This window comes from Syngnathus scovelli, chromosome 17 (genome assembly GCF_024217435.2).
Source record: "Syngnathus scovelli strain Florida chromosome 17, RoL_Ssco_1.2, whole genome shotgun sequence".
In the NCBI taxonomy this organism is placed as follows: domain Eukaryota; kingdom Metazoa; phylum Chordata; class Actinopteri; order Syngnathiformes; family Syngnathidae; genus Syngnathus; species Syngnathus scovelli.
In genome coordinates, this window is record NC_090863.1 from 3,758,974 (window position 1) to 3,786,159 (window position 27,186).

Sequence of the window (27,186 nt, forward strand, 5' to 3'; positions counted from 1 at the left end):
CTGGACTTAATCGCTTTAAAAGTAGTAATTAGGTGTTAAGAGGCAGGCTTGTCTGTTTAAATTAGCCTCTGAGTGGCCGGATTACACTCTTTGCAGCAGGTTTCCTCTTGTGGCATTGCCGTGCATGCCACCAAAATGGTAAAGAAAGCACAAATGCTGTAATTCAAGTCAATCTGAGTGTCGAAACTGGGCCTGCCCGGCACGACAATGAAACCGTGCTTAGTGCACAGGCGCATGTCTACAAAAATAGGGCCCCCTTCTGTCTTTTCCGGCTTGTATTTGACTCACCAAACTCTGCCCGCATGCCCCGCCCATGTGCAACTAATGAGGCCAACATTTGTACTTTTTTTTAATTTTATTTTTTAATATATATACTGTATATAGAAATGTCTAATCTGTATTCAGTGCAGATGCAAAAAAAAGTTTTGTTGCCATCTCAAATTTATACGATTTAAAAAAAAATATTTACATTAGTCGCATTTCCATCTGGTACTTGTAGCGAGCAAAATGAAAAGGCTCGATCCAGATATGCTCAAAACTGTAAACCCCAACCCACCCTTTGGTCTCCATGTAAATGTGTCCACCAAAAAGTGGGTAAGAAACCATCCACAGTCCCTGTATGTAGTCAGCATAGTTTGTAAACCTTCCCTAGAGCCGCCCAGGAAAAAGAAAACAAAAAAGGAGGATCACATGTGTTGCCACATTTTGTCCATGGACTGAATGTGCTCTTTGGCCTTCATCCTGAGTGCGGCGATACTGGAGCTCCTGTCGTCCTCCATGGGGAATTTGTCATTGAAGCTAGGCGGACACGGGTACGGCGGCGGCCCCCCCATGGGCTGCATGCTCTGCACCAGGCCGGCTGGTCCGCCGAGAAAGCCTTGGCCCGGGTAGGCCGGCTGCAGGCCCTGCGGCGAGCCCATGAAGCCTGGGATAGTGTGCATGGGCGTAGCGTTGGGGATGGGCGAGGTGAGCCAGGGGTCCAGGGGCATGGGGTTGGCCGCCGATCCCGCGCCGGGCGCCATCGGGGCCCGGTTGAAAGAAAGCATGGGAGAGTCGTGCAGCTTCATAGTGGTGGAGTCCATCTTCTCTTGACGTCGCCATTTGGCACGCCGGTTCTGGAACCACACCTGGACATAGACATGAAGCTCACTTATTGGGACCAGTACGAACTCGTGTGTCACTTTTAGTGTCTACAGACTTAGTGTAAGACAAAAGCAGTCTAAAATACAGAAGATGGGACTGGGTTTAAGATCCCGATCCCCAATGTTATATGGAAGCTGATAGGCCATACCTGCACCCGGACCTCGGGCAGGTTGACCTTCATGGCCAGCTCCTCACGGCTGTAGACATCCGGGTAGTGGGACTTCTCGAAGGCGCGCTCCAGCTCGTGCAGTTGGTAGGTAGTGAAGGTGGTCCGGTTCCTGCGGTGCTTCTTCTTGTTGTGCTCTTCCTCCACCATGCCCTTGGGAGAGTCATCAGCTAGGTCCTTTGGCATGCTACTCACCTCTCCGTCGCACTTGTCGGCGCAGAACATGTCTGACTCTGAAAAGATAGTTTAGATTTGAATAACCGAACAGCTTCTGCCAAGCACCTCTGGACATAACGTCTAGGTGCATCGAGTAGTGAAATCCCACTGATGTCCTTGGTGGTGGGTCCATACCACGGGGGGTCTCGGTGAGCCCCAAGTGACATGACATCTTTCACTGAATTCCTCCCTTAAGGTAATCCCACAGGAACAGATGCTACCTACCAGTTAAATCTCACTTTAATCCTTCCATGCGGTCCGCATTGTGTCTCCTAAAAACTAAGATGTTTTAAAACAAGGCTTGTGATGATGATATAATGTAGCACGGTAGCTAGATTAGGTCATCGGGATACAGTTTTTGGAACGATTGGGTATAGCGTATTGTGGTTGTCTTTAACGGCAGGGTTTTGGATATATCGTTTTTTTTTTCATGAGCGTGTCACACGGAAAATGGGGGTGGACAATTAACTGGCACACTTGAAAGCTAACAGGTTAGCCATGAACATAACATGCTTCACTTTATGGCAGGAGAACCGTGACTTCTCCCAGCCAAACGGAAAATAGCTAATGAGAATTTGAAAAATATCGACATTTTATTTGGAATTTTAAATTCTTTTGACTTATTGTTGTTCTGCAGGATTCCAGTTATTCCTCACTGTTTCTTCTGCAGCTGCCTCAAAGAACTTTTGTTCACAAGTTTGTCCACCGTACAATGATCTTACAAATAATAATAATTTTAGTTACAAATGGAGACATTTTTCATCTAGACTATCAAATCAATTTGATATTTAAAAAGTATGTTTATTTCTTTCAACTTTTGTCACTAGAGTCAAGTGTTCACCTTTGTTGAAAATCATTCAAAAATATTTTTTGAAATGATCACATTTCTTAAATGTCTGAAAGCAAATATATTTTAAATTTTACATTTACAGTATTTGATTTTTCAAATATTCCAGTAGTCCAATTCTCTCTCAGAAGTTTTGATTTGCACTATGATCTTCCCGCGTGGTTCAACGTAAAATCACGACTTTTATTCCTTTGTCGTGGCTCACCATGATAGGACGAATGTTGGGAGTTATCGGCCCGTTCTGAAAGATGCCCATACGGGTCATGCTTGTCGGGAAGTTGCGAGTCTTGCCGCGTGGCCTTCTGCCTGTGGTCATCATCTTGGTGATGGTGGTCGCGGGCGGCGTGGTGCTGGAGCAGAGAGTCCTGTTCCTTGGCGAAGCCCAGGATGACATCGATGCTGTGAACCCTGCCCCCGCTGCTGGACCCGCCGGCGCCTTTTGCCATGTCATAGTTGTCCAGGCAAGCATCTTCCACCATTGCCAGCGTATCCATTGACAAATGCATCCGAGCCTTTACGGGGGTGCTTCCGGTGGTGGGAAAGCGGATGGACGCTCAGATCACTTTGCGTTTTCCGCTGCCAAACCCCGAAAGATGGACATGTTTATCTTCCTGCAAGAAGGAACCATTGAACAGTCCAAGAAACAAGAGGAGATCTTGTTTACTTTTGCTTCCGGTCAGAGACTGGACATGGCCCGTAGTATGAAGCGGTCTACTCACGCTATCCGCTTGCGAGTGGCACTTGTTGCTCCACCTTAAGTCCTCCAAATCCCCCACGCCTCCCCACCAAGTGAGCAAATGTGATGACGGCATCCCGTTTTCCACCGCCAAACCAAACTTTCTGGAAAAAACACACACACACACACACACACACACACACACACACACACACACACACACACACACACACACACACACACACACACAATAGAGCGCAAAAAGGAAGACAAACGGTGGAGGGATTAAGAGGTATATTAATTGGGATCCTTCCCCTTTAAGAATGACTGACAGTTGTTTTCTGCCCAAGTAATTGCTCCAAATGTGCGCCGCATTCAGGGCCCAGTCGGAGGCCGTCGCTAATGAAGCCTTGACAAAACTTTCTTTCAAAAAAGCCATTGTGCACAAGATAAAGGCCACTAAGCGAGAGTTGTGCGCTAATCCCTTCATTACGCACTCCGGAGACACAAGAGATGGATGGACTTTTAACTTCAATGCTTAGCCGCTGGAAACACCCCCGAATCATTTCCCTTTTCGATTATTTCTGACCAACATGTCATGTTCCGGGCCAAATGGAACCATTTTAAAAGTTCCTCCAGAAGAAAATAATTATTTTTTAAATATGAATCCATAGCAAGTGGAAAGAGTCTTGAGCTGAGTTTGAATGGCGATTCAATATTTGAATCACTGTTTCATGGCAAACATTCATAATGAATGTTCCATGCCCTCTTATTAATTGCGACATACGTATATTTGTAAACATTTAAACCATGTGCTTGACAACAGCAATGAATCCAGGCGATTGTAATCATTTCGATCTCACGCAAACGTCACAGAGTCAGTAGTGACACCTAGCGAGTCATTGGTGAGCGAAATTGATAATCATGTTATCACATTAATATATTAAAGCTGTCCCTCTTTGCTTGTTTCCCCCACCATTATCCTAATTGAGTGCAAATTGGTTAAGCGGGCGCCGTGTAGCTACCAAGCATCTTAGTTTTATCAGATGACACTGTAAGCCCGCCACATCCTATTAGCCACAAAGCGGCTAATGGCGGAAAGGCGCTGTGTCAGCTTGCAAGGGAACGGGGGAAGAAGAAAGGAGGGAAGCAAGGTAGGAAAAAGAAAGGGGGATGGGGAACAGGAAGACGGGGAGATGATGGCGGGGCGGGCCGGCGTGGGGCAGGCTTACTGCCTGAAAGCTGTCATATATAAATATATTTTGTTTTAGGATTTTTAACAAAATTGTCATGCAATAGTTTACCAAATTATAGTGAGCAGTCCTTTTGCCTCATTGTATCCATCCATCCATCCATCCATCATCTATACTGCTCGAAAATAATATTTTGTCCGTGACATTGAGATGCTTCTATCTTTTCTGATGGAAAGTACATAGCATACATTTTCCAAGGTGACGCAGCAGGCCAAGTTGTTTGGTGAGCATTTAAGAAACCTTGAGAGCTTTTCTGCCGCTTTATCTTTTAATCTTTTAGTTTGCCAAAATGGGCAAAGGGGTTAAAACCCTTCCTGCATTCATCCAGCTTAGGCTCCCTTATTGCAGACAGGATTGTTTCTGCTCTAAGACAAACCCTTCAACATTACGTCGACTGCTGCTGTCCTTTTCATAGTGGTTTCATTTTGGCTTTTACATTTAATTTAGACCTTTGATTTATTTGAATGTCATTCATCAGTGTGCGGCTATTTATTTTAATATATGTACTGTTAATCTGAATTTAGGTTATGAGGCAATATATCTGCAGTGTTTATGTAATTCACTGCACCTATCTCTGTCAATCTATCTATCCATCAATCACTGTGTAAACTATGTGAGCTGCTGAGAAAAGTGACTTGACATAAGGCGAGTGTTATTAAAAGTTCAAAAAGCACAGGGAGTAAGCAGGTGGCTACGATTTATATCACGCTTTTGTGGTACTGGCGTAGATAGAATAGAGGGGGCATCCCGGGGGCATTGACCCCCACCTCCCTAAAATATGTTTGGACCCCCCCCAGATAATTGACTTTTGGATATTTTCCAATATTTCCCAGAACATTTGATATATATTAACTGTTTATTGACATTTTGGAGAATTTTTGGGCTTTAAAAAAAGGAAGGAAGGGGTCTGTGCAAGAAAAGTCAGAAGAGCTTACGTGCAGCTTGGTACACGTCATGCTTGTTCTCCTGAACTGCTCCTCCGTTCTTTTTGCACTTTAGTTACGTCCTTTGGGTCTCTTATCTGTGGAAGATTAAAGCTTGTTTAACGAAGGTTCGGTTTGAACCGCAGCCACCGAAGTGCTGACGTCAGCGTAGCGACAGGAGATGTTAATGTGATTATTAAGTAAGTTATTGTTTTAAAGTGCACTGGGCTAAGAGGCCTGTTTAAACAGCGACATCCTGACACGGGAGCACCTGGCTGAACGGTCCCGTTTGAAACTAATCCGATCTCGGCTAATTCGAGCTCAAATAAAATAAACGACACCGAAAAGCCGCCCCATAAGCCGCGCAGCATCCGTTGATGTCATGGCGCGGTGCAGGAAGTGCACGCCGTCTAACACGCACCATCACCTTGCTGTTGATGTCAACACAAAGTTAAACCTTTAGAAATAACTGTCTGATCTTTGGCTTGAATTGAGTACACAATGTGAGTACAGACGGATGGACTAAAAATTATTGGATTTCAAATGGATTGAAGGTTGGACAGACTCCTCAACTCAACTTTATTTCTGGAGCACTTTGAAACAAACACAGCTGTGTAGAAAATGACGTACATAAAGTAAAAAGAAGTAGCATCTGGTCCACTGATCTGAGGCAGCCGAGAGGTATGCAGAGGTGGAGGTATATTGTGGCAGCAAACCTTTAAAGTTATACTTAAACACAACCGGTGGTGCAACACATGTAGACAGATAATATCGCAATACTCACAGGCAGTCAATATATTATTTGTCCGTTATTTGCACTTCGACATTATTGCAACTTCTGTGTCATCCCTAAAGTACGTGTAGTGTGTATGTATGTAGTATACTGCCCCCTAGTGGCCCATGCACATTGTGAGTGTGCGTGAGTGTGTGTGTGTGTGTGTGTGTGTGTGTGTGTGTGTGTGTGTGTGTGTGTGTGTGTGTGTGTGTGCTTTCTTAGGGCGAGTTCATCTAATCGTGTGTGCTAATCCACGCTTAATGCACATTTAGGTCATAGTTTGTCTTCACACTCCGCTACACCTCGGCAAAAGTGTCGACAGCATCTCTTTTATTGGAATTTTCACTAACTGATTTAACGGAGGCAGGGTGGGACATTGGAAAAGAAACATAAGGGCCGTCAGTTTTGGACAGTGGGCCCTTTACAGCTTCACTCGCAGCATAGCGTCCTCCAGTGGCGGCTTTGAAGCGGTGCTGTCTATGCAGACAGGATGTAATTCTGTCGAATTACATTTTTTAAAATTGTTTTTAGGTTCAATGTTTTTTTTTTCATTGTTCGGACTGAATGTTTTAATTTTCAAAATGTATTTACATTTGTTTTTAATTCATGCCATTTTTTTGTCAATTACAGCAACGCAAGCATTAGGACATGACAAGCCTTGAAAACAGCACTTTGTTTGTCCACACTAACTCACTGCCCTGAGAGCTTAGTGCATTTTGATGAAAGAAGGGCGGGTGAGCCAGCGGAAAAATGTTAACGTGTGGCAGCAGGAAGAGTGAGAGAGCTTAAAAGGGATGCCGAGGGAGGATGAAGAGGAGGATACGGTTGCCTAGAAACAGCAGAGTGGAAACCTCCACACTGGCCAGTGCGTGAGTACATTTTAAAAATAAACACACCCGATGATGAATTGAAGGAACGTGACGGAGAAGAGAAGGGAGAAACGTGCTATCCTGGAGCCATTCAGTTCTAAAAAGGAGGCTGGTTTGATTACATAACCAGCATATGGATGACATAATCATTGCAGGATTATAGGAGGCGTGGCTTTAGAAGAGAGGATACTACGCAGAGGTGACAAACAGAAGGATTTTATTTCCTGCTTTTTTTTTGGGAGGTCATCCAAAAAGTAGCGATGTCAGCTAGCATGGATTTAACAGCTGGCCATTCCCGCTTGTAAAAAGGACCGCTCCCAGACGACAGCCGGGGATGCTCGGCCGTCTTTGAAGGCGCATTGTTGTCATCGCAGCACACGGGCGCTTGTCTTCTAAGTAAGTAAACGCACGCAGCAGCCCGCCTGTATGGGCGCCGATGTCGTTTGTTATGTTTGAACAGCGGATCAGAGAAGTTTCACTTAAGATGATACACATTTTTATAAATGTGTTTTGGAGTGTTCAGTGAAGTTCACCTCCATGGTTTGATAAACATGAAAGCCTTTTATTGAACCTTGCAAACTATGAAAAGTCGCATGCATCCAAACTGACCTTATCTTGCAGTTTAATGGCTGTTTAATGGCTGTTTATTGAATTTTGCTTTGAGCGTCACTCAGCATTGCTCTATTGACATATTGTCGTCATCACTCTCCCGCTGCGGGCCATGTTAGCGATAATGGTTTCTTTTAACCTTTGGCCCCTGATCCCCTTAACGAGCTACAAAATGCAATTCTCCACCTCCATTTTGAATCTGACCACAACGCGGGCAGCATTTTATTGCCAGAAGGCCTTTTAGTCATATAGCTGCTGTTATTTTTTGTTTCCTGTGAGTGCGTGTGCGTTCGTGTGTGTGTGTGTGTGTGTGTCACATCATTTTCAAACCAGTGAACAAATGGACTGTACAATAAACTCTGCCCTCTCCCCTTATATGCACATTATTGACGCATATGCAGTCTACTATCAAATACAATCCTGTTGACTGTCATAAAATGGATCAAAGATATGAATAAAAAAAAAAAAACATCAAAAACAATAGTTGAATATAGCTCATTATGATCAATGCCAATTTGTGTATTTTTCAAACTCAGCGAGCCAATTCTCAACCAAGCTGCAGACGCCATGGGGACAGCCGAGGCCACTTTACGCATGGACAGCATGGAGGTGAAGGACGAGTGGCAGGATGAGGACTTCCCCAGGTAACCGCTCGCTTGAATGTCCTTTTGGGAGTTCAAATGAGTAAGGTGATGTCTCCCAGAATGACTTTAATTCTTTGCTCAAGGCATGCAGTACAGTAGGTGACCAGGTGTACCTAATGCTGTGTCCATTAAGTTGCGTATCTCCTCAGGCCTCTCCCAGAAGATGGCGATTCCTCGTGTGGCCTGACGGACAACAGGACCACCAGTATGTAACCCATTGACATGCTTTTGTCTTGTTTTTATGCCTTGTAACATTTACCTTAGCGGCTTTGTGGCTCAGACCCCCCCAGTAGTCTGAATGTGGGAGGCTCCACCGGGGACCAGTCCAAGCGGCGCACGCTGACCGCCCCCGACATGAACCTGTCGCTGGAGCACAGCGAGGGCTCGCTGCTCTCGGACGACCTGGACATCAACGTGGATGACATTGAGACCCCCGACGACACCGACTCGCTGGACTTTGCCAATAACGGGAATGAGCTGGAGTGGGAAGGTGAGCGGGAAAGCACAATGTAAAGCAATATGTGTTGATCAGTTATTAGTACACCAAAGACACAAATAGATTTAACAAAAGATATATTTAGTGTAATAATATTTATCAAGGTCAGCCTAGACGGTAACGCTCACTTCTTGTTTCTATCCAGACGACACCCCAGTGGCCAGCGCCAAGTGTCTCCCGGGCGAAGGCGAGGAGGAGAGGGACTCGTCAGGCCGCCTGTGGAGAACGGTCATCATCGGTGACCAGGAGCAGCGCATCGACATGCAGGTCATCAGGCCGTACCTCAGGGTGGTCACGCACGGGGGTGAGTTGTCAGCTTGCCATTGAGCGGTGATCCCTTCGCTGTGTCGCTTTATGTCCTTCCACATGTCCTGTTATTCAGGAATCAGTGAAGAAAATAGAAAAAAATAAAATGACAGTCAATTACAATTCTTCTAACTCACTCCAGTTAGAAACCCTAATGGAACGGTTATTTGCTTTCAGGCTATTACGGAGAAGGCCTGAATGCCATCATAGTGTTTGCAGCCTGCCACCTCCCAGACAGCAGCTGTGACGACTACTCGTACATCATGGAGAACCTCTTCTTGTAGGTCCTTTGGGAGATTTGCTCATAAACTGTTCACTCACTTGTGTGTGTGTTTGTGTGCGTTCAGGTACGTGGTGAGCAGCCTGGAACTGCTGGTGGCCGACGACTACATGATCGTCTACCTGAATGGAGCCACGCCACGCAGAAAGATGCCCGGCATCGGCTGGTTGAAGAGATGCTACCAGATGATTGACAGGAAGTAAGACTGTTGGGTCGTGTGGTCATCAAACAGTTAAAGGCCTAGAGACATCCCTTTTTTTTTTTTCAATTAGAACGGAATTTGATAGAATGTATAAAGAGAACACATTTGCCGCATTGGAAATTAAAAATGGACACCGATTACTAAGAATAAAGCTAAAATTAAATGCCAGTTTATCGATCGGGTTCCGCACGCAGCCACACTGGTGGCGCCATTACTGTGACGTCACAAGTTGTACATCCGGATCTCAACAAATCCAAACAACATGGCAGATAATAGCGACAGCTCCGTTTCTAGCGGCAATATTAGCATCATTTTATCCGATTCAGAAACCTCTTTTGACGCAGAATATGAATCTAGCAGTTCACTTGGGCTAAGCTGAACACATTTTCTGAATTGTGCCCCTCCCGTCACTCTGGTTAGGTTGGCATAGTAAAAAGTGCTCTTGGGGGCTTTAGAGTGCCGAGTTGATCTCGGCACATAAAGAAATGACCACCTGCAACGTTTGGTTTAGGTTTTGTAAGCATTTTTAATTTTATTGCTTAAATCGCATTTTCTCGACAAGCTGAGCACGTTTTCTGAATTGTGCCTCTCCCGTCACTGTGGTTAGGTTGGCATAGTAAAAAGTTCTCAGGGGGCTTTAGAGTGCCGAGTTGACCACTGCGCATGGAGAAATAAACATCTGCAGCGTTTGGTTTAGGTTTTAGGCGCATTTTTAATTTTATTGCTTAAATCGCATTTTTTCAACGAGCTGAGCACGTTTTCTGAAATGTGCCCCTCCCGTCACGCTTCGACATACTTTTCAAAGTCAAAGTCTCAAAGTCAAAGTCTCCTTTATTGTCAATTCCTCCGCATGTCAAGACACACAAAGAGATCGAAATTACGTTTCTCACTATCCCAGGGTGACAAGACAGAGTTCACAACGCACATACAAGTAAACAACACAGGAAAAATAGAAGATGAACAATAAGTGATAGCACGCTAGCAGCTCCCGATGCACAGCAGAGTCCGGAAAGATGACAGTCAACCAGGCCACTGTGAACACGAGCACACAGCAGTCCGGTTCGTGGATCCTATCAGGCGAACGCAACCCATCTTGTCGTCCCGCGAACGAACGTACGCCAGGAGAATGGAAGGCACGGCTGGGCGAGCTGGGTTGGCCGCAAGCCTGGCCCGACGTCTCCGCGCTGGCCCCTCTTCTCTTTTTGTTTATTCACTGAAGCTAAACGCGTACAACTTGAGACGTCATGAGACGTCACTTCCGGCTGGCGGCTCGGTGCAGTCAAACTCGTCTGCGCGGCAAATTTAAATTATATTTTTCAGAGCAACAGCTTCCTTTTCGTTGTCTCTGGGCCTTTAAAGGGCTAGAGACACCGGTATATGTATAAATCGGTTTTAGTTAGCTTATGGGCTTATAAATATAAATTGACGCTCGAAACAACGAAAAGGAAGCTGTTGTTCTGAAAAATATCATTTAAATTTGCCGCACAGACGAGTTTGACTGCACCGAGCCGCCAGCCGGAAGTGACGTCTCATTGACGTCTCAAGTTGTACGCGTTTAGCTTCAGTGAATGTAAACAAAAAGAGAAGAGGGGCCAGCGCGGATACGTCGGGCCAGGTTTGCGGCCAACCCAGCTCGCCTAGCCGTGCCTTCCATTATCCTGGCGTACGTTCGTTCGCGGGACGACAAGATGGGTTGAGTTTGCTCGTGTTCACAGTGGCCTGGTTGACTGTCATCTTTCCGGACTCTGCTGTGCATCGGGAGCGGCTAGCGTGCTATCACTCTTATTGTTCATCTTCTTGTTTTAATTTTCCTGTGTTGTTTACTTGTATGTGCGTTGTGAACTCTGTCTTGTCACCCTGGGATAGTGAGAAACGTAATTTCGATCGCTTTGTGTGTCTTGACATGCGGAGGAATTGACAATAAAGGAGACTTTGAGAGTTTGACTTTGAAAAGTATGTTGAAGCGTGATGGGAGGGGCACAATTCAGAAAACGTGCTCAGCTCGTGGAAAAAAGGCGATTTAAGAAATAAAATTAAAAATGCGCCTAAAACCTAAACCAAACGCTGCAGATGTTCATTTCTCCATGCGCAGTCGTCAACTCAGCACTCTACTCTTTTTACTATGCCAACCTAACCACAGTGACGGGAGAGGCACAATTCAGAAAACGTGCTCAGCTCGTTGAGAAAATGCGATTTAAGCAATAAAATTAAAAATGCTTATAAAACCTAAACCAAACGTTGCAGGCGGTCATGTCTTCATGTGCCGAGATCAACTTGGCACTCTAAAGCCCCCAAGAGCACTTTTTACTATGCCAACCTAACCAGAGTGACGGGAGGGGCACAATTCAGAAAATGTGCTCAGCTCAAAGTCAAAGTCAGCTTTATTGTCAATTTCTCCACATGCCAAAGACACACAAAGAAACCGAAATTTCGTTCCCCCCTTTCCCACGGTGACAAGACATGGCTCACAACAGACAAACAAGTAAACAAGTATAACAACAGCGTGCTGAATAAATAATGAATAAATAACACAATGAATGAATAAATAAATAAATAAATAAATAAATAAATAAATAAATAAATAAATAAATAAGAGGAGCAAAAAAGGAGCAAGTGCGCGTACAGCAGACATTCCAGAAAATAGCGCAACAGTGCCGCACGCTACGCAGAAGGGGGTAGCGAGTTCAGGGTCCTAACAGCCTTGTGAAAGAAGCTGTTGGCGAGTCTGGTGGTGCGGGAGCGCAGGCTCCTGTACCTCTTCCCAGAGGGCAGAAGATCAAACAAAGAGTGAGCCGGGTGACTCACATCTCTCGCAATCGAGGTTGCCTTGCGGGCGAGATGGGAAGTGTAAATGTCCTTCAGGGAGGGGAGCGAAGCACCAATAATCTTACCAGCCGTATTCACTATGCGCTGCAGGGCCTTCAAGTTATGTTCAGTGCAGTTACCACCCCAGACAGCGATGCAACTGGTGAGGACGCTCTCAACGGTGCCACGGTAGAATGTAGACAGGACTGCCTGAGGAGCACATGCAGGCGTCGCTGAGCTTTCTTTGCCAGTGACGAGGTGTTTGCGGACCAGGAGAGGTCCTCACTGATGTGCACCCCCAGGAACTTGGTGCAGCTCACCCTCTCCACCACAGCACCATCGATAATCAGCGGCAGGTGTTTTGTGTGACCCTTCCGGAAGTCAACACAATGGTGTTGAAGGCAGAGCTGAAGTCCACAAACAGCAACCTCACATAAGAGTCCTTCCTCTCCAGGTGTGTGAGGGCCGAGTGGAGGGCAGAGCAGATGGCATCCTCAGAGGACCGCTTGGCACGGTACGCGAACTGGAAAGGGTCAATGGCGGGGGGGAGAACGGATTTGATGTGCTCCATGACAAGCCGCTCAAAGCACTTCATGATGATAGGCGTCAGTGCCACGGGGCGGTAGTCATTGAAGCAGGACGGTGCAGGTTTCTTCGGTACAGGAACGATGGTGGCAGCCTTGAAACACGAGGGGACGATGGCCTGCTGCAGGGAAACGTTAAAGATGTCCGTGAAGACACCCGACAGCTCCCCAGCGCAGTCCTTCAGCGCTCGACCCGGGATGTTGTCAGGGCCCGCCGCCTTACGGGTGTCAATAGCGGCAAGCGCCCTCCTCACACCGTCGGCAGAGAGGCGCAGGGGCTGCTCGTGTGGGGGGGGAGTGTTCTTCAGCGGGCAAGTGCTGTTCTGGGCGTCGAAGCGAGCAAAGAAGCAGTTCAGATCGTTCAACAGACGGACGTCGCCCTCACAGCTCCTCGGCGCGGGCTTGTAGTCCGTGATGGTCTGAATGCTCCGCCAAAGGCTACGTGCGTCCTTGCTGTCCTTGAAGTGGGTGGAGACCTTGCACGAGAACGCCTTCTTCGCTTTTTTGATGCCTCGGGACAGGTCGGCCCTCGCTGTCCTCAAGCCAGCCTCATCCCCCGCTCTGAAAGCCTTGTCCCTGGCCCTCAGCAGTCTGAGGACAGCCCCTGTCAGCCACGGCTTCCAGTTCGCCCGAGTGAACTGCTAGATTCATCATATTCTGCATCAAAAGAGGTTTCTGAATCGTATAAAATGATGCTAATATTGCCGCTAGAAACGGAGCTGTCGCTATCATCTGCCATGTTGTTTGGGTTTGTTGACATCCAGATGTACAACTTGTGACGTCACAGTAATGGCGCCGCCAGTTTGGCTTCGTGCGGGACCCGATCGATAAACTGGCATTTCATTTCAGCTTTATTCTTAGTAATCGGTGTCCATTTTTAATTTCTAATGCGGCAAATGTGTTCACTTTATACATTCTATCAAATTCCGTTCTAATTGAAAAAAAAAGGGGATGTCCCTAGCCCTTTAAGTGACACTGAAATGTTTTTTTGCCAGATTGAGGAAGAACCTCAAGTGTCTGATCATTGTTCACCCGACGTGGTTCATCCGCACCATCCTGGCCATCTCCAGACCTTTCATCAGGTCAGTGACTTTTTATAAAAGAAAATGTGTTTTTCAAATTTCTTACAACTTTCTATCCGTGCCACAGCGTGAAGTTCTTGAGCAAGATCCGCTACGTGCACACGCTGGACGAGCTGAGCCTGCTCATCCCCATGGAGCATGTGCAGGTGCCCGAGTGCGTGCTGCAGTGAGTAGCCTCCCAAACCAAACATCTGCGTCACTTAACGCTGGCTTTGTTTGACACGCTTATCTCCTCTGCCTCTTCAGGTACGATGACGAGAAGATAAAAGCCAAGTGAGTTTCTGTGCAAGGATGCCATTTACTAATAGCTGCACAGATTTATCGTGTGTTTGCTTTCATGTAGACTGGAGCAAGAGCAGCAGAATGCCAACACGCTGCCGCCCAAAGAAAGGTGACCTCATTCTGCACTCACACATTTTGACATGCTAATCAAACAGCGCTGACCGAAGAAACAAAATGATTTGTCCCTGCATTATTCCCTATTGGACGAAGGGAAGACATTTTGACTAAGCTATAAGTGATTAAATAGTGTAATAGTCCTAATGACCCTGACATCTTCTTCTTTCCCCCCTTCCAGGCCGAAGTCAACGATGGCTGAGATTGGCCGTGACATCTGAGATTCAAAGGTAAGTGCTGGCATAACGCGACTGCTCGTGCTTTTCAAACCACTTAAAAAAAAAAGCTTGCCTCTCTGAGTAACAACATAATGGCCAACAATAAGATACTGCAACATTGAAGTGAAATGAAATGTCATTATTCCATTCTATCTACCCATAAAACAATAAGAAAGACATTGCGACATATTTTAAATAAGAAGATTTTTCGTATGAACATACATTAAGAATATCATTTAAAAGAATGCAAAGTATGACACTGATTTAGTGTCATGATTTGAATTCAATCTTCCTTCTGGTGTATGAACTTTGGCCACCAGAGGGCGGTATAATATAGTTATAGAATGCACAATTTGATAGTTGCTGCCATAAAGAGTGCAGGGTCGGTCGGGTCAGGGGCTGATAATGTCAGCAAAGACGAGCTCTGGGCTCAGGAACGCCGATATATAGTAGCTGGCCCAATGGCGCAGCTGTGATGGGGAATGTACAGTCAGTTACGACATTAAACACACGCTTTGACGAGTCACGCTAACGCTGTGCTCCTTAGGCACTGCGCCCTGGCACATCTCCACCATACGACTTGCAAACATCATAAACTAGGCTAATAAAACTCAACAATACTACAACGTGAAAGATGGTATTACAGTTATGTAGTTAAAAACAAATTGCATAATGAGTGAGATGTTAGAAAAAGGTATACTGGAGTTATACAATCATTTGAAGTCCTGTCTGTAACTTGTATAAATCCTGCCAATTTATTCCAGCTGTAAAAATTCTTCTGCAAAAAATTGGTTAGCATTCAGCAGTTCACATTCATCAGTAGAAGTATGGTTGCTTTTCTGTGGCTTTACTTAAAGCGTGCTAAGTGACATGCTGCCCCAGTATGTGTTTGTGTGTGTGTGTGTGTGTGTGTGTGTATGTGTCTGCGTGCATTTCACATGATCCTCACACCTCATATTTCCTGAGGACGCCAGCGTTACATAAAGCACAGCTGCTAATCTTTTTAAGTTGTCCTGTGCACACCTGATAGGTTCTATTTTTAAAGAGCGAGCCCCCGGGCCAACCCGAGCCGGCAAATTGATCCACGTCACATATGGTGCCCTGCAATCGGAGGAAATTTGCACTGTGCTCGTCCCGCCATTCGGGAACGTTTTATACACCAGATCACTTAAGCCTTCAGCTGGTCTGGGAATGCACGACAGGGTTCAAGCAGGGGGAGATGCATTGACACACTTTCAATTATTAAGTCACAGGCAACATTTTGTATGATGCGGGGAATTTGGGGAATATTTACTCACGATATTTTGAGGGAACTTTTTTTACTAGTACTTCTTTATATACAGAAGACACAAGAAGCTTAAAAATGTGATTGGGGTTAGCGGCATAATGATGTTGCATTGTATTACTACATAACACCACTAGGGGCCATATTGTCAGGGTGTCCAACATAGAACTGACACTGTCTTTTCACCTTGAAAGCAACATTTGCTAGGATGTTTTAACAAATGTTGCAGTGTAAACAAACTGAACCATGCGTGTTTGCATTGCAGCACTTTGAGGATGGTGAAGATTGCCAGAGACAAGATGGCCACACTGGATGTGAAACATGCAAGACAATCGTTTGTCACTCACATCCCGTCAAGGTTGTACTGAAAAGCTTTACTCTCTTCCTTCGTATCAAGGGATTGTGTATACATATTTTTCAGAAGGGGAAAAAAATAGCTTACATATTTTTGTTATGAATGCTATGTGGTTAATTCATTTGCAATGATGATGTCTGGGAGCCTCTGCGGACCATGCAAAAGTGGCATGCTTCTATAAATCCCTTTGTTTTCCGTCATGATTGCGTCGTTTTTGCCGGATGGCAATTGTCAACAAATGAAACTAATTCAAAGTCTTCTTCATAAAAATGTGACATGCTGTTTGTAATATTTAAAAAGGGGAAGTGGAGGTATAATAAATATGCTTGTCATGCTGCACGTGTAGTGATGCTTTACTCGCCTCATTGCCAGAACGCATTTCACACTTCCTGGACAAAGTTATAAATCTGATATAGTTGTTATGTCTCAGCAGATCAAATAAATGTACCTCATGACATGCAGCTCGTCGTTAGTCAGCCACTCTTTCCAAGCTGCAGGATATTTGTCTTATTTACGACCCTTTAGAGGTGGCCATGATGTGCCCGGGCTGCCGGCCACATGGCTTACCACCACAAAATCCGCACGGTTGTATCAGAAATGCACGTGACGCCGATGAAGCTAAATATAGCTAGCTAAAATCACCTCGATGGTTTTCCCCTTGAAACACTTTCGATTCACTTGAAGAGTTTAAATTTAAAATCTTGTGGCAGCTTGGAATCAAAGCAGTGCTTTAAGAAGGTTCTGAGGTGCCACATTCCCACTTACCCTGAACCCTAACCCTCCCGCCATAAAAGGTGGAAACACTTTTGGGCTTGAATGCAAATGACAGCCAGCCTCCTCCAGGATAGGCAATCCCATTGGTTCTCTGGGCGGCTCTTTGTCCTTTAAATAGCCCACACCGAGATTGTCTATCAATGAAGTAGTAAAAGGCGGGGGACGACTGGGCCGAGAAGGAAGAGAAGGCTTTGAGAGAGTGTTAGCGTAGCGGGGTTCCCCATCTTTTAGTTACTGAATTCCACATTAAGGCGACCAACATGAAATTCATCATCGGTATTGGAGGGTGAGTATCCTTTTGAGCCACTTCCATCCAGAATTCTTAACTTCACAGGTGGTTTCCGTTTATCCGTTCCACAGAGTGACCAATGGTGGCAAGACCACCCTGACTGACAAACTGCTCAGAACGTTGCCCAACTGCTGCGTGGTGCACCAGGATGACTTTTTCAAGGTAAGAGGCGATGGCGATGAAGGTACGCTACATCGATTGCCCTTGAGGACACAAACTTAAAATTCTGTCCCGCCGTGGCAGTAGCCTAGTAACACAAGTGGCTGATTGTCTCCTGGACAGCCAATCATCAAGGCCGAGCGTCTTCTAGTCCAAAAGAAACGTTTTGAGCCTCGATTACCTATGAAAGCAAGCGTAAAGTCATTTCCATGGTGCCAAAAATCCAATCACATGGACATACAAGACAGTCACACCCTAAAATAAGCAAATGGGAATCAGCTGGGTGTACCACGAGAAACCCTTATGAAACTCCCAATCTGAAGGGTCAAATGAATGAACCCACCAAAAAGTTTCATCTTGTCACGTTTTATTTTCAGTCCATGGGATTGTCTCAATTAACCACCGAAATGTTTGTCCCCCGTTTCTGTTGTGAGAGATGTCTGAAAAGTGATACCAACCGTCCTATGAAATACCATAGAATCCATCAAATGAATCCGCAAAATGGTTTTCTGCAAGATATCGAGTCCCTTTGACAGATTAGAATTCCAAATGTTTTTGCCTCATCCTTCTTTTGGTTGGTATCATTTTGTTTTGTGCATCCTGATCCTCCAAATGAACCTGGAAATATGTGGTCTGTAGAATCTTAAGATGAACAACAGCAAAAAAATGTAATGTGAACAAGTTTATACACGTCATCCATAAGATCCACTAAAGAGTGACTACAATTGTGAATACGCTATACGAATCCAACCAAAATGCCCGCCTAAAGATCGTGCACTTCTTCGTGTGGAGCCGGCCGGGTCCTTGACTTGCCCTGTCCAGGTGCAATCAGCTGCGACGGGTTACTAGGTTGCAGCCATGTTTCATTGGTGACTGTTATTTCAGAAACCCGATCAAATAGAAGTCGGGGAGGACGGCTTTAGACAGTGGGATGGTAAGAATGGATTTTCACGTGGGAAATCCATATGCAGTCATGTACTTTTCCTTTCCTACACATTTCCCTTTTTTTTGGTTTGGTAACTATCCAATCCTAAACCTAAAAACACACGGTATTCACTAACAGTGACTAATGTGTGTTAGCAACACGTTGATGAGGCCCAATTTACTGAAAGTGGCTTTTGTTTCTTTTCAACCCAGTCATCACGGCCATGGACATGGAGGCTATGGTCAGCACGGTGAAAGGCTGGCAGGAGAGCCCGGTCAAGTTCGCACGCTCCCATGGCGTCAGCCTGTCACCCGAAGCCGAGGAATGCGACTCGGATCAGAAGGGGATCCATATTCTCATCGTGGAGGGCTTCCTCATCTACAACTACGAGTGGGTCACTTCCCTGCCGACACATCACCAGTCACCTGCGGACCTCAAAATCTCATCCTAACCGGATCTCATCTCTCTGCAGGCCTCTCATGGACGTGTATGACAAGTGCTTCTACATTTCACTTCCTTATGAGGAGTGCAAGAAGAGGAGAAGGTAGGAGACTCTCTGACCAACAGTCAGTTATGGCAGTCTTCTAAAACTGTTCCGATTTTGTCTTCGCAGTACGAGAACCTACACAGTCCCCGACCCGCCCGGTCTGTTTGACGGCCATGTGTGGCCCATGTATCTTAAGCACCGCAAACAAATGGAGAGCCAATGTGACACAATAGGTGCGTTATTGTCCACTGGTCCAAAATAGTCAACAATAACAATACGCGGTGTTTTGTTAAACTAGCCTGCTAAAACTGGGCTAAACAAAAAACAGGCAGCTTAAGCAAGTTAGCTTGAGTGCTAAACCAGGCTAATCATCAGACTAAAACTAGCCCCAAATGCAACATGAACTAGTCTGCAGCCTTTCTGACATTGTAAAAACTGTCTAACAGTTCACTTTTCCCTTTTAGAGTACCTTGATGGAATGATGTCGAAAGATGACATCTACTCCATGGTGTTTGAGAGCATCCAGAACACCCTCCTCAATAACTCATAGGTACATTCTATTCATCTTTTCTTTTTACTTTTATTTTATTTTGGGATATTTAACATTCATTTTGTCTTTCCACAGCAGGATTGTGGCTGAGAAGATCTTGTGTATAGATAATGTAAATAACAACGAAGGGTTTGATGACATGTAGGCTACGCCTTGTAGAATGTGTAAATAGTAACATTGTCTTTTGTATTAATTAATCACCGGAAAAGATAAAAAGCCACCCCTGCTATGGCACGGGTTGAACAAACATATCTGTACATGTTGCTGTACGTGTTTGTCAAGTGAAAATACATAAAGTCAACAAAGCACTCCATTGTTTCCAGTTGTTTTTCACTCTGTAGCACTCATGTTTTATGAGATTACAGATAAGATCAAATCAAATACACACATTTACGATCTGCAATGAATTACAGCAGGAACAGTATGCTTATCTTTTTTTTGTGATAAAAAAAAATCTAGAACAAATGATAAATAATTCAAAAATGTAAATGTCTACATCTACATGTTACTGGTCTGCCAGCGAAACACTGCAGTAAACAGGTGGCAAAAATATTTTATTATTTCTCTTTTTTAAATAAATTTCTTTGATTTTACTGATTAGTATATACTATTGTACAACATGTATAATCAAAAATCTGGAAAAACTCAATAGTGGTTGTCCCTCATACAATACAAGACAAGTTAATATAGTGCATTGCGCAACAGCTGCAGTCGAGGTACCACTGTATCAAAATGTGTTTGTTGATTGACAACATTTAAGTGTGATGAATCCGAAATTAGGAGGGGTCAAATATTTGTGCAATGGTTGAACAAAATGTCTGGCAAGTCTATTCACATACAATATGTTACCAAAACCTTTGGCGTGGATCTTGTGATACACTCGAGGGGGTGTGGGTGTTCACATACCAGCTCTTGAGTAGATAGATGGCAGCTGGCCTGACATTTTATATTCAGACCAAGTGCATAAGGTGTCAGGAGGGAAGGGAGTTATTTTTAAAAACATGCCACCGGACCACAGGTCAGTTGCCAGGCGTAGGCGGGGTAAAGTGACTACTCGACAACGAGCCCTCACGTCAGCCATTGCCATAGCGACTACCAAAAATACAACCAGGCCCTCCTTACATGGTGGCTGTGCGAGATGAATGTGTTCAGCACTTTTTTTACTTTACTTCTATTATATATATATATATATATATATATATATATATATATATATATATATATAAATAAATAAATAATAGAAGTAAATCTCAATCTATTTATCTCTTGCAGCACAAAAAGAAGGTTTTAAGCATCTCACCTGCAGTGTGTGGCTCTTATCATTTAAGTTGTGTATTCCATATATCATCATCATGCTCATGAAGCAAGGCCATGGAGGACACCTACAGATAATCACATATATTCAAAGCATCAAGTATTCAAATGTTTTTATTTCCAAAGCAAAAAGGAAAGGTTAGTTTGCCGCCTTTTTGGGTGGTAACATTTTGATGTGATTGCTTTACTTTCCACACACAATTAAGTCTCAATTCAGCATCATATCATAATACTTACTGGCTATTATTTGTGCCTTTTACATGTCTTGATCAGGGAAGTCTTGCGCCAAACCAGTGCCCAGGTTGCAGCGCTCTTATAAAGCGAGCGGGAATGCCACTGGGTGGGACCAAGAATAGAACTGGCCCTATTTGGACGGGTTGAAAGTTGGGTGGCACTGATGGATGGCATGTGGCAAGAGGGAGGACAAGCTCATATGGGCACAATGTGACAATGTCAGCACTGAGAGTTATGTGTCACGTCCCAACTTCCATGATGCTTTATAGGTTCATATTTCACTTTTTTTTCAACCCAAAAAAAATATCCATCCATCCATCTATCTATCTATCCATCCATCCATCCACCTATCTATCTACAGTGGGGGAAATAAGTATTTGACCCCTTGCTGATTTTGCAGGTTTGCCCACTTGCAAAGAATGCAACGATCTATAATTTTAATCATGTGTACATTCTAACAGTGAAAGACGGAATCCCAAAGAAAATTCCAGAAAATCACATATGAATTTATAAAAATTGGTAACCGTCTGATGAGAAAAAACAAGTATTTGAACCCCTGGACAAACAGCGAGTATTCTGGCTCCTACAAGCCAGTTAAGTCTTTCTTTAAGACACAGCCCCAATCCCAACCAATTATCTACATCAACTACACCTGCCTCACCTTGTTACCTGTATAAAAGACACCTGTCAACACCCAAACAACCAGCATCCAACATCACCACCATGGGCAAGACCAAAGAGCTTTCTACGGACATCAGGGACAAGATTGTTGATCTGCACAAGGCTGGGATGTCAATATTTTGTAGAAAAGCCATTATTGGCCAGCACAGATGTCAAACGTTTTTTGTAGTTGGTGACAAGCTTTGTGCACATTTCGGCAGGGATGTTGGCCCACTCCTCCCTGCAGACAGCCTCCAAATCATTCAGGTTTCGAGGTTGTCGCCTGGCAACTCGAATTTTAAGCTCCCTCCAAAGATTTTCAATTGGATTCAGGTCTGGAGACTGGCTAGGCCACTCCAGAACATTGATGTGCTTCTTCTTCAGCCACTCTTTTGTTGCCCTCAATACGATGGAGTTGTCCCGTCCCCTTGGCTGAAAAGCACCCCCAAAGCATGATGTTGCCACCACCATGCTTGACGGTGGGGATGGTGTTCTTTGGGTTGTACTCTGTGTTCTTTACCCTCCAAACACGACGAGTTGAGTTGAGGCCAAAAAGTTCTATTTTGGTCTCATCTGACCACATCACCTTATTCCAGGCCTCTTCTGAGTCGTCCAGGTGCTGAATGGCGAACTTCATGCGGGCCTGTATATGTTTCTTCTTGAGCAGGGGGACCTTGCGTGCGCGGCAGGATTTCAATCCATGACGGCGAAGTGTGTTACTAACCGTTTCTTTTGTAACTGTGGTCCCAGCTGCCTTCAGTTGATTCATCAGTTCCCCCCTTGTGGTTTTGGGATGATTCCTCACCATTCGCATGATCAGGGAGACCCCATGAGGTGAGATCTTGTGTGGAGGCCCAGACCGAGGGAGGTTGGCGGTGGTGTGGTGCTTCTTCCATTTCCTGATAACTGCACCGACAGTTGATCTTTTCTCTCCAAGTTGCTTTCCGATTCTCTTGTAGCCCATCCCAGCCTTGTGCAGATCAACAATCTTGTCCCTGATGTCCGTAGAAAGCTCTTTGGTCTTGCCCATGGTGGTGATGTTGGATGCTGGTTGTTTGGGTGTTGACAGGTGTCTTTTATACAGGTAACAAGGTGAGGCAGGTGTAGTTGATGTAGATAATTGGTTGGGATTGGGGCTGTGTCTTAAAGAAAGACTTAACTGGCTTGTAGGAGCCAGAATACTCGCTGTTTGTCCAGGGGTTCAAATACTTGTTTTTTCTCATCAGATGGTTACCAATTTTTATAAATTCATATGATGTGAATTTCTGGAATTCTCTTTGGGATTCTGTCTCTCACTGTTAGAATGTACATATGATTAAAATAGTAGATCGTTGCATTCAGTGGGCAAACCTGCAAAATCAGCAAGGGGTCAAATACTTATTTCCCCCACTCTATCTATCTATCTATCTATCTATCTATCTATCTATCTATCTATCTATCTATCTATCTATCTATCTATCTATCTATTAATCTAATCTAATCTAATCTATTATCCGAACCGCTTTACCAATGAGAACCAATATTGTCCTTGGCCCCCTGAGGGCAGTATTTGAACTGGTTGATTGGAAAGGCGCTGTTAAGAAGCTGAGGGTGAGGTTCAACACTTTCTGAACAACCAAGTTAGTGGAAAATCAAACAGTTTAAAAGCAACGCTGCTCGGCAAACGATGAGGAAGATGCTGTTGCACATTATGTATAATAAACAATGTGAGCAACGTTGCCAAGGTGCCCGCGGGAGGTGGGGGATCAGTGGTCAAATAGCTTGACAACACTGCCCTCGTGTGGTACTTTTACTGTAGTACAATATATGATCCTCTAATATTTGCCACACATTTCTACAGTTTGAATAGTTTTGTGATAATAATTGAAATATATGTATTCACTCTTAACAACAATAAAATGTTTTTTTTAAATATATTTGAAATCATATGTCCTACTCGTGGTGTAAAGAAGTTGCAGCCTAAGCCACCCCCCACCCCGCCCGGTTTAACACCCGTGCGTTAAAGTTTACTCAGCAACCTGTCTCTGTAAGTGAAGGGTTAAAGAGGAAGGTTTGCATTAATGACTTGGGTGGGGCTGGGGGCAATGGGGTCCAGCCTACTCCCGAGTTCTGACAAAAGTGGACCTAAAAGGGCACGCAACACAAGACGTTTACGCACGTGAAATCTCATAATTGTCCACTCGAGTTTTTTGTTTTTTTGTTTTTAGGCTTGCAGTTTGGTTGTCATGGCAATTGCGTCTCTTTTCTTCTTCTTCTATCTTTCCCACGGACTATTCCAAGTCATCAGCGGGCAAGAGCAGCACCCTGAGCCGGCGCACGCTGGCCCCTGGCGTCACCGCATCCAGTGGGAGAATAACGGCCAAATCCACAGCATCATGAGCACAGGTTCCGAGTTCGAGGCTCCGGCGCGCGTTTACGTCAGCAGCCGAGACCGAGCGATGGGAGCCGGTAGCAGGGTGAGGACACCCGGTAACCCCAGAGCGCATCAGGTGCGCTCGGGACAACGCCCCGGCGCGGTCGTCGACCCCCGTGTGGACTTCAATAGGGATCCCCTCAGGTGGGCCGACGGGCGGCTCAACGTCCCCCGCGCACGTGAGGAAGAACCGATACGTGCACTCCACGACGCGCAGTATGCCTTCAGGTACCCGGAAGGAGACCCGGGCCCCCCTGCTCCGTATCACCCGCTGGAGGCTTCCAACGAAGCGGAGGGCATGTTTAATGACGACTCGCTCCAATCCCTGGGCAATTCGGTGTTGTACAACATGTACCCCCCAAGGAGACGAGCAGGGGCCCACGCGCGACGACTCCCAGACGCGGGATACGGGACGAGATACTTTCAAAACGGTACCTTGGCAATGTTGCATCTCAGATTGAAACCTGTTCCTAATCATTAGACCCAAGATAAATACTCCTTATAGCAAATTGCTGCTTCTTGTGGAGTACTTTGTACAGTGCCAACTTTGAAGTGTGTTCTCCTAGGGCTTCCAGACCTGGTGCCAGACCCGTACGCCATCCAAGCAGGCGCTTACATCCAACGCATGCAGATGTTTGCGTTACGTTGCGCAGCAGAGGAGGACTGCCTGGCCAGGTAGAAACACACACGCGCACAAAGTCAGTGAATGAAGTATCTTAAGCTTGAATTCAAATTTGTTTGAAGCATAACTCCAAATGTTCCGCTCAGGTCAGCCTTCGGACCCTCGGTTCGAGACATCGACTTCCGGGTGCTCCTACGCTTCCCGCAGAAGGTGAAGAACCAGGGCACCGCCGACTTCCTCCCTGTCAAGCCCAGGCACCAGTGGGACTGGCACAGCTGTCACCAGTAAGACACTCCCTTGACTTTGGGAACCATACTCCCGATAAAACTGAATTATTTTCAACAGACACTACCATAGCATGGAGGCCTTCAGCAGTTACGACCTCCTGGACGCCGCCACAGGCCTAAAAGTGGCCGAGGGTCACAAGGCCAGTTTTTGCCTGGAGGACACGGGCTGCGACTCGGGGGTCCGACGGCGCTACGCCTGCACAGCTCACACACAGGTGAGGTGAACTCGCTCGACTGCCCATTTGGGCTACTCCTGTTATCAGCTGAACTCCAAATTTGGGGACATTTCCAAACTTCAGAAGATTTTCAACAAATTTCACGAGATCTTGAAATCTTGCAACACAACTTAAGAAACATCGCGAGGACATTAATACATCTTGTAGTCTGCTGATTTGTGAATGAACGTCTTGTTTACAGGGCCTGAGCCCGGGCTGTCACGACCTCTACGCCGCCAACATTGACTGCCAGTGGATCGACATCACTGACGTCACGCCAGGAAACTACGTCTTGAAGGTAATTTTTATTTATTTATTTTGTTAAAAGTACAATTAATTTCGCTTTAACAACGCTCTCAGGTCACCGTCAACCCCAACTTCCATGTACTGGAGTCGGACTTCACCAACAACATTGTGAGATGCGACATCGCTTACACGGGGGTTTACGTTCAGACACGCAACTGTCAAGTAACAAGGTGCTGGAAGGATATTTACTTATGTCCAATGTGAATGTGAATGCATGTTACTCATATTTGATTTTTTTTTTTTTTTCAGGGGGTGAAGATTCCTTGAATTTTAACAGAAACTCTTCACATTTGGATGATTGTATTTTATTTTTTGGGTCAGTCCAGCTTGAGAGGTTGCATTTGATACAATTTTATTGTATATAACATGTCATGGTCCTAGATGATTTTTTTTTTTTTTTACTTTATTTTTTGAATGGTATTTTCTGTGATGTCGTGTTATTTTTTTCTGTCAAAGCATAATGATATTTATAATAATAATTTTTGTGTTTATGCAATGTCAATGGAAGTAAATAGTGCAAGGGACTCAGGGTTACATCAATTTCTTGATTAGTCCATGAGTTGACTTATCCGCAAAGATGGTTAGCGCTTGAAGATGGATTAATCGCCACTCACATATTTCTGTATTAACAAAATTTATTATTCTGGAAATTTACTACCATTTTGTCCAAATGTATGGATTCTTATTCAGAAAAATAAAAAAACTTGTTCTTGAAAAAACAACTGAAAGTACAACTAGCTACAACTTTTTTTTGTTAAAAAAAATTCAATTTATTAATTTTTTTAGGGTGGCCCTAATACTCCTTCAAACATGTGTGAGAAATGTGTATTTGGGACATAAATTGAGCACTGTTAGAACTTACAGACCCCTAAGCTGTTTGTAGAGTTGAGAATTTTTAATAGAATTTGTTGCCAATAATAAAAACTAAGAGCTAAAGTGTTGGAGGAGCGTTCAGAGAGGTTGTGCAATATTCCTTAAATTTGTGTTTAACTGTTAATGCTTGAACATGTTTGTTAATATTATTGTATGGCAGATTTGATACAATAAAAACTGCAATAAGGATTGAGGTGTTTTTGTCTGCTGCACTGCCTATAAATGCCTTTTGCCCCCAAAATATTAGACCAGGAAATCTATAAAAAAAGTTTTTTGTTTTTTTTTCTGAAATAATTTGGTTGCAACGGCAGCCTAAACAGGATGTTGTGGCGACCTGTTGACGTTAGCCAAATGTCGCGATATTTTGGCTAGCCCGATCGCCGCTCGATTTAAAACAATGGCAACGGAACTGCAAAAGTAACGTTTTATTGCCAAAATCTTATGTCCAATAATGCACGGACAACACTGCGTGCTGAAAATGACGCCAACAAGACACTTCGGCATTATGTCGTCACCTTCATAAACATTACGTCATGTTGAAGTGTCACTAATGATGAGTTTTATTTATTTATTTAAAAATGTGTTTCTTTGAAAGTTTTGCAAACTTCACACGTTCCATACTGATTCAGCACCGCTTGAATTTTGCAAAATAAAAAAAATAAGTTGCACTTGTGCATTGTTAGAATATCAACATTTTCATATTTCTTTTGTCAATGTTACATATGAAATGATGACTAAAATGTACATTTAGAGCCAGTACTGCATCTGACAGGGCCACCACCACCCAAAAATGTGTGTGACAGCATCTTTGAACTGAGATATTGACAATCAATTGGTACGACTTGAGGAAGTGAAGTGTTTAAGGACTTTCCAGGTATTTTTGCTTTGGTCTATGTGCACGGCGGCTTCAGATTGAGAGACACTTGGCAGGCAGACAGAGGCGGCATG

The 27,186-nt window shown here is 44.6% G+C and overlaps 4 protein-coding genes and 1 long non-coding RNA gene across 8 annotated transcripts; 3 read left to right on the top strand and 2 right to left on the bottom strand.

Moving 5' to 3' along the window:
• Positions 1-456: 456 nt before the first annotated feature.
• Positions 457-3,456, bottom strand: LOC125984547 (retinal homeobox protein Rx2-like). 2 transcript variants are annotated; one of them, XM_049746505.2, is made up of 4 exons: positions 3,092-3,456; positions 2,578-2,983; positions 1,292-1,542; positions 457-1,127 (listed from the first exon to the last, which is right to left on the bottom strand). In XM_049746505.2, the coding sequence occupies exons 2-4, from the start codon at positions 2,876-2,878 to the stop codon at positions 687-689; spliced, it is 993 nt and encodes a 330-aa protein (XP_049602462.1). In that variant the 5' UTR covers positions 2,879-2,983; positions 3,092-3,456; the 3' UTR covers positions 457-686. The 2 variants fall into 2 exon arrangements, with proteins under 2 accessions (XP_049602462.1, XP_049602461.1); XM_049746504.2 differs by having other exon boundaries at positions 2,578-3,178.
• Positions 3,457-7,409: 3,953 nt separating this feature from the next.
• LOC125984561 (uncharacterized) lies at positions 7,410-20,939 on the bottom strand. Its single transcript, XR_007486986.1, has 7 exons — positions 20,866-20,939; positions 20,615-20,696; positions 8,900-8,988; positions 8,746-8,833; positions 8,381-8,598; positions 8,235-8,304; positions 7,410-8,142 (listed from the first exon to the last, which is right to left on the bottom strand). It is a non-coding gene; the product is annotated as an uncharacterized lncRNA (long non-coding RNA).
• LOC125984546 (caytaxin-like) lies at positions 8,020-16,469 on the top strand. Its single transcript, XM_049746503.1, has 12 exons — positions 8,020-8,121; positions 8,271-8,326; positions 8,402-8,611; positions 8,763-8,921; positions 9,101-9,203; positions 9,271-9,402; positions 13,790-13,876; positions 13,944-14,042; positions 14,123-14,149; positions 14,220-14,267; positions 14,454-14,502; positions 16,041-16,469. Exons 1-11 carry the CDS (start codon positions 8,045-8,047, stop codon positions 14,491-14,493), a joined length of 1,038 nt encoding a protein of 345 aa, XP_049602460.1. The 5' UTR covers positions 8,020-8,044; the 3' UTR covers positions 14,494-14,502; positions 16,041-16,469.
• On the top strand, positions 17,028-19,625 carry LOC125984553 (nicotinamide riboside kinase 2-like). 3 transcript variants are annotated; one of them, XM_049746524.2, is made up of 8 exons: positions 17,028-17,190; positions 17,265-17,355; positions 18,238-18,286; positions 18,490-18,667; positions 18,750-18,821; positions 18,891-18,997; positions 19,229-19,314; positions 19,390-19,625. In XM_049746524.2, exons 1-7 carry the CDS (start codon positions 17,165-17,167, stop codon positions 19,312-19,314), a joined length of 609 nt encoding a protein of 202 aa, XP_049602481.1. In that variant the 5' UTR covers positions 17,028-17,164; the 3' UTR covers positions 19,390-19,625. The 3 variants fall into 3 exon arrangements, with proteins under 3 accessions (XP_049602481.1, XP_049602482.1, XP_049602483.1); XM_049746525.2 differs by having other exon boundaries at positions 19,393-19,625; XM_049746526.2 differs by lacking the exon at positions 18,238-18,286 and having other exon boundaries at positions 17,135-17,190.
• Positions 20,940-23,540: 2,601 nt separating the features above from the next.
• LOC125984542 (protein-lysine 6-oxidase-like) lies at positions 23,541-26,421 on the top strand. Its single transcript, XM_049746497.2, has 7 exons — positions 23,541-24,366; positions 24,502-24,610; positions 24,704-24,841; positions 24,903-25,059; positions 25,262-25,357; positions 25,420-25,535; positions 25,615-26,421. The coding sequence occupies exons 1-7, from the start codon at positions 23,748-23,750 to the stop codon at positions 25,619-25,621; spliced, it is 1,242 nt and encodes a 413-aa protein (XP_049602454.1). The 5' UTR covers positions 23,541-23,747; the 3' UTR covers positions 25,622-26,421.
• Positions 26,422-27,186: the final 765 nt, after the last annotated feature.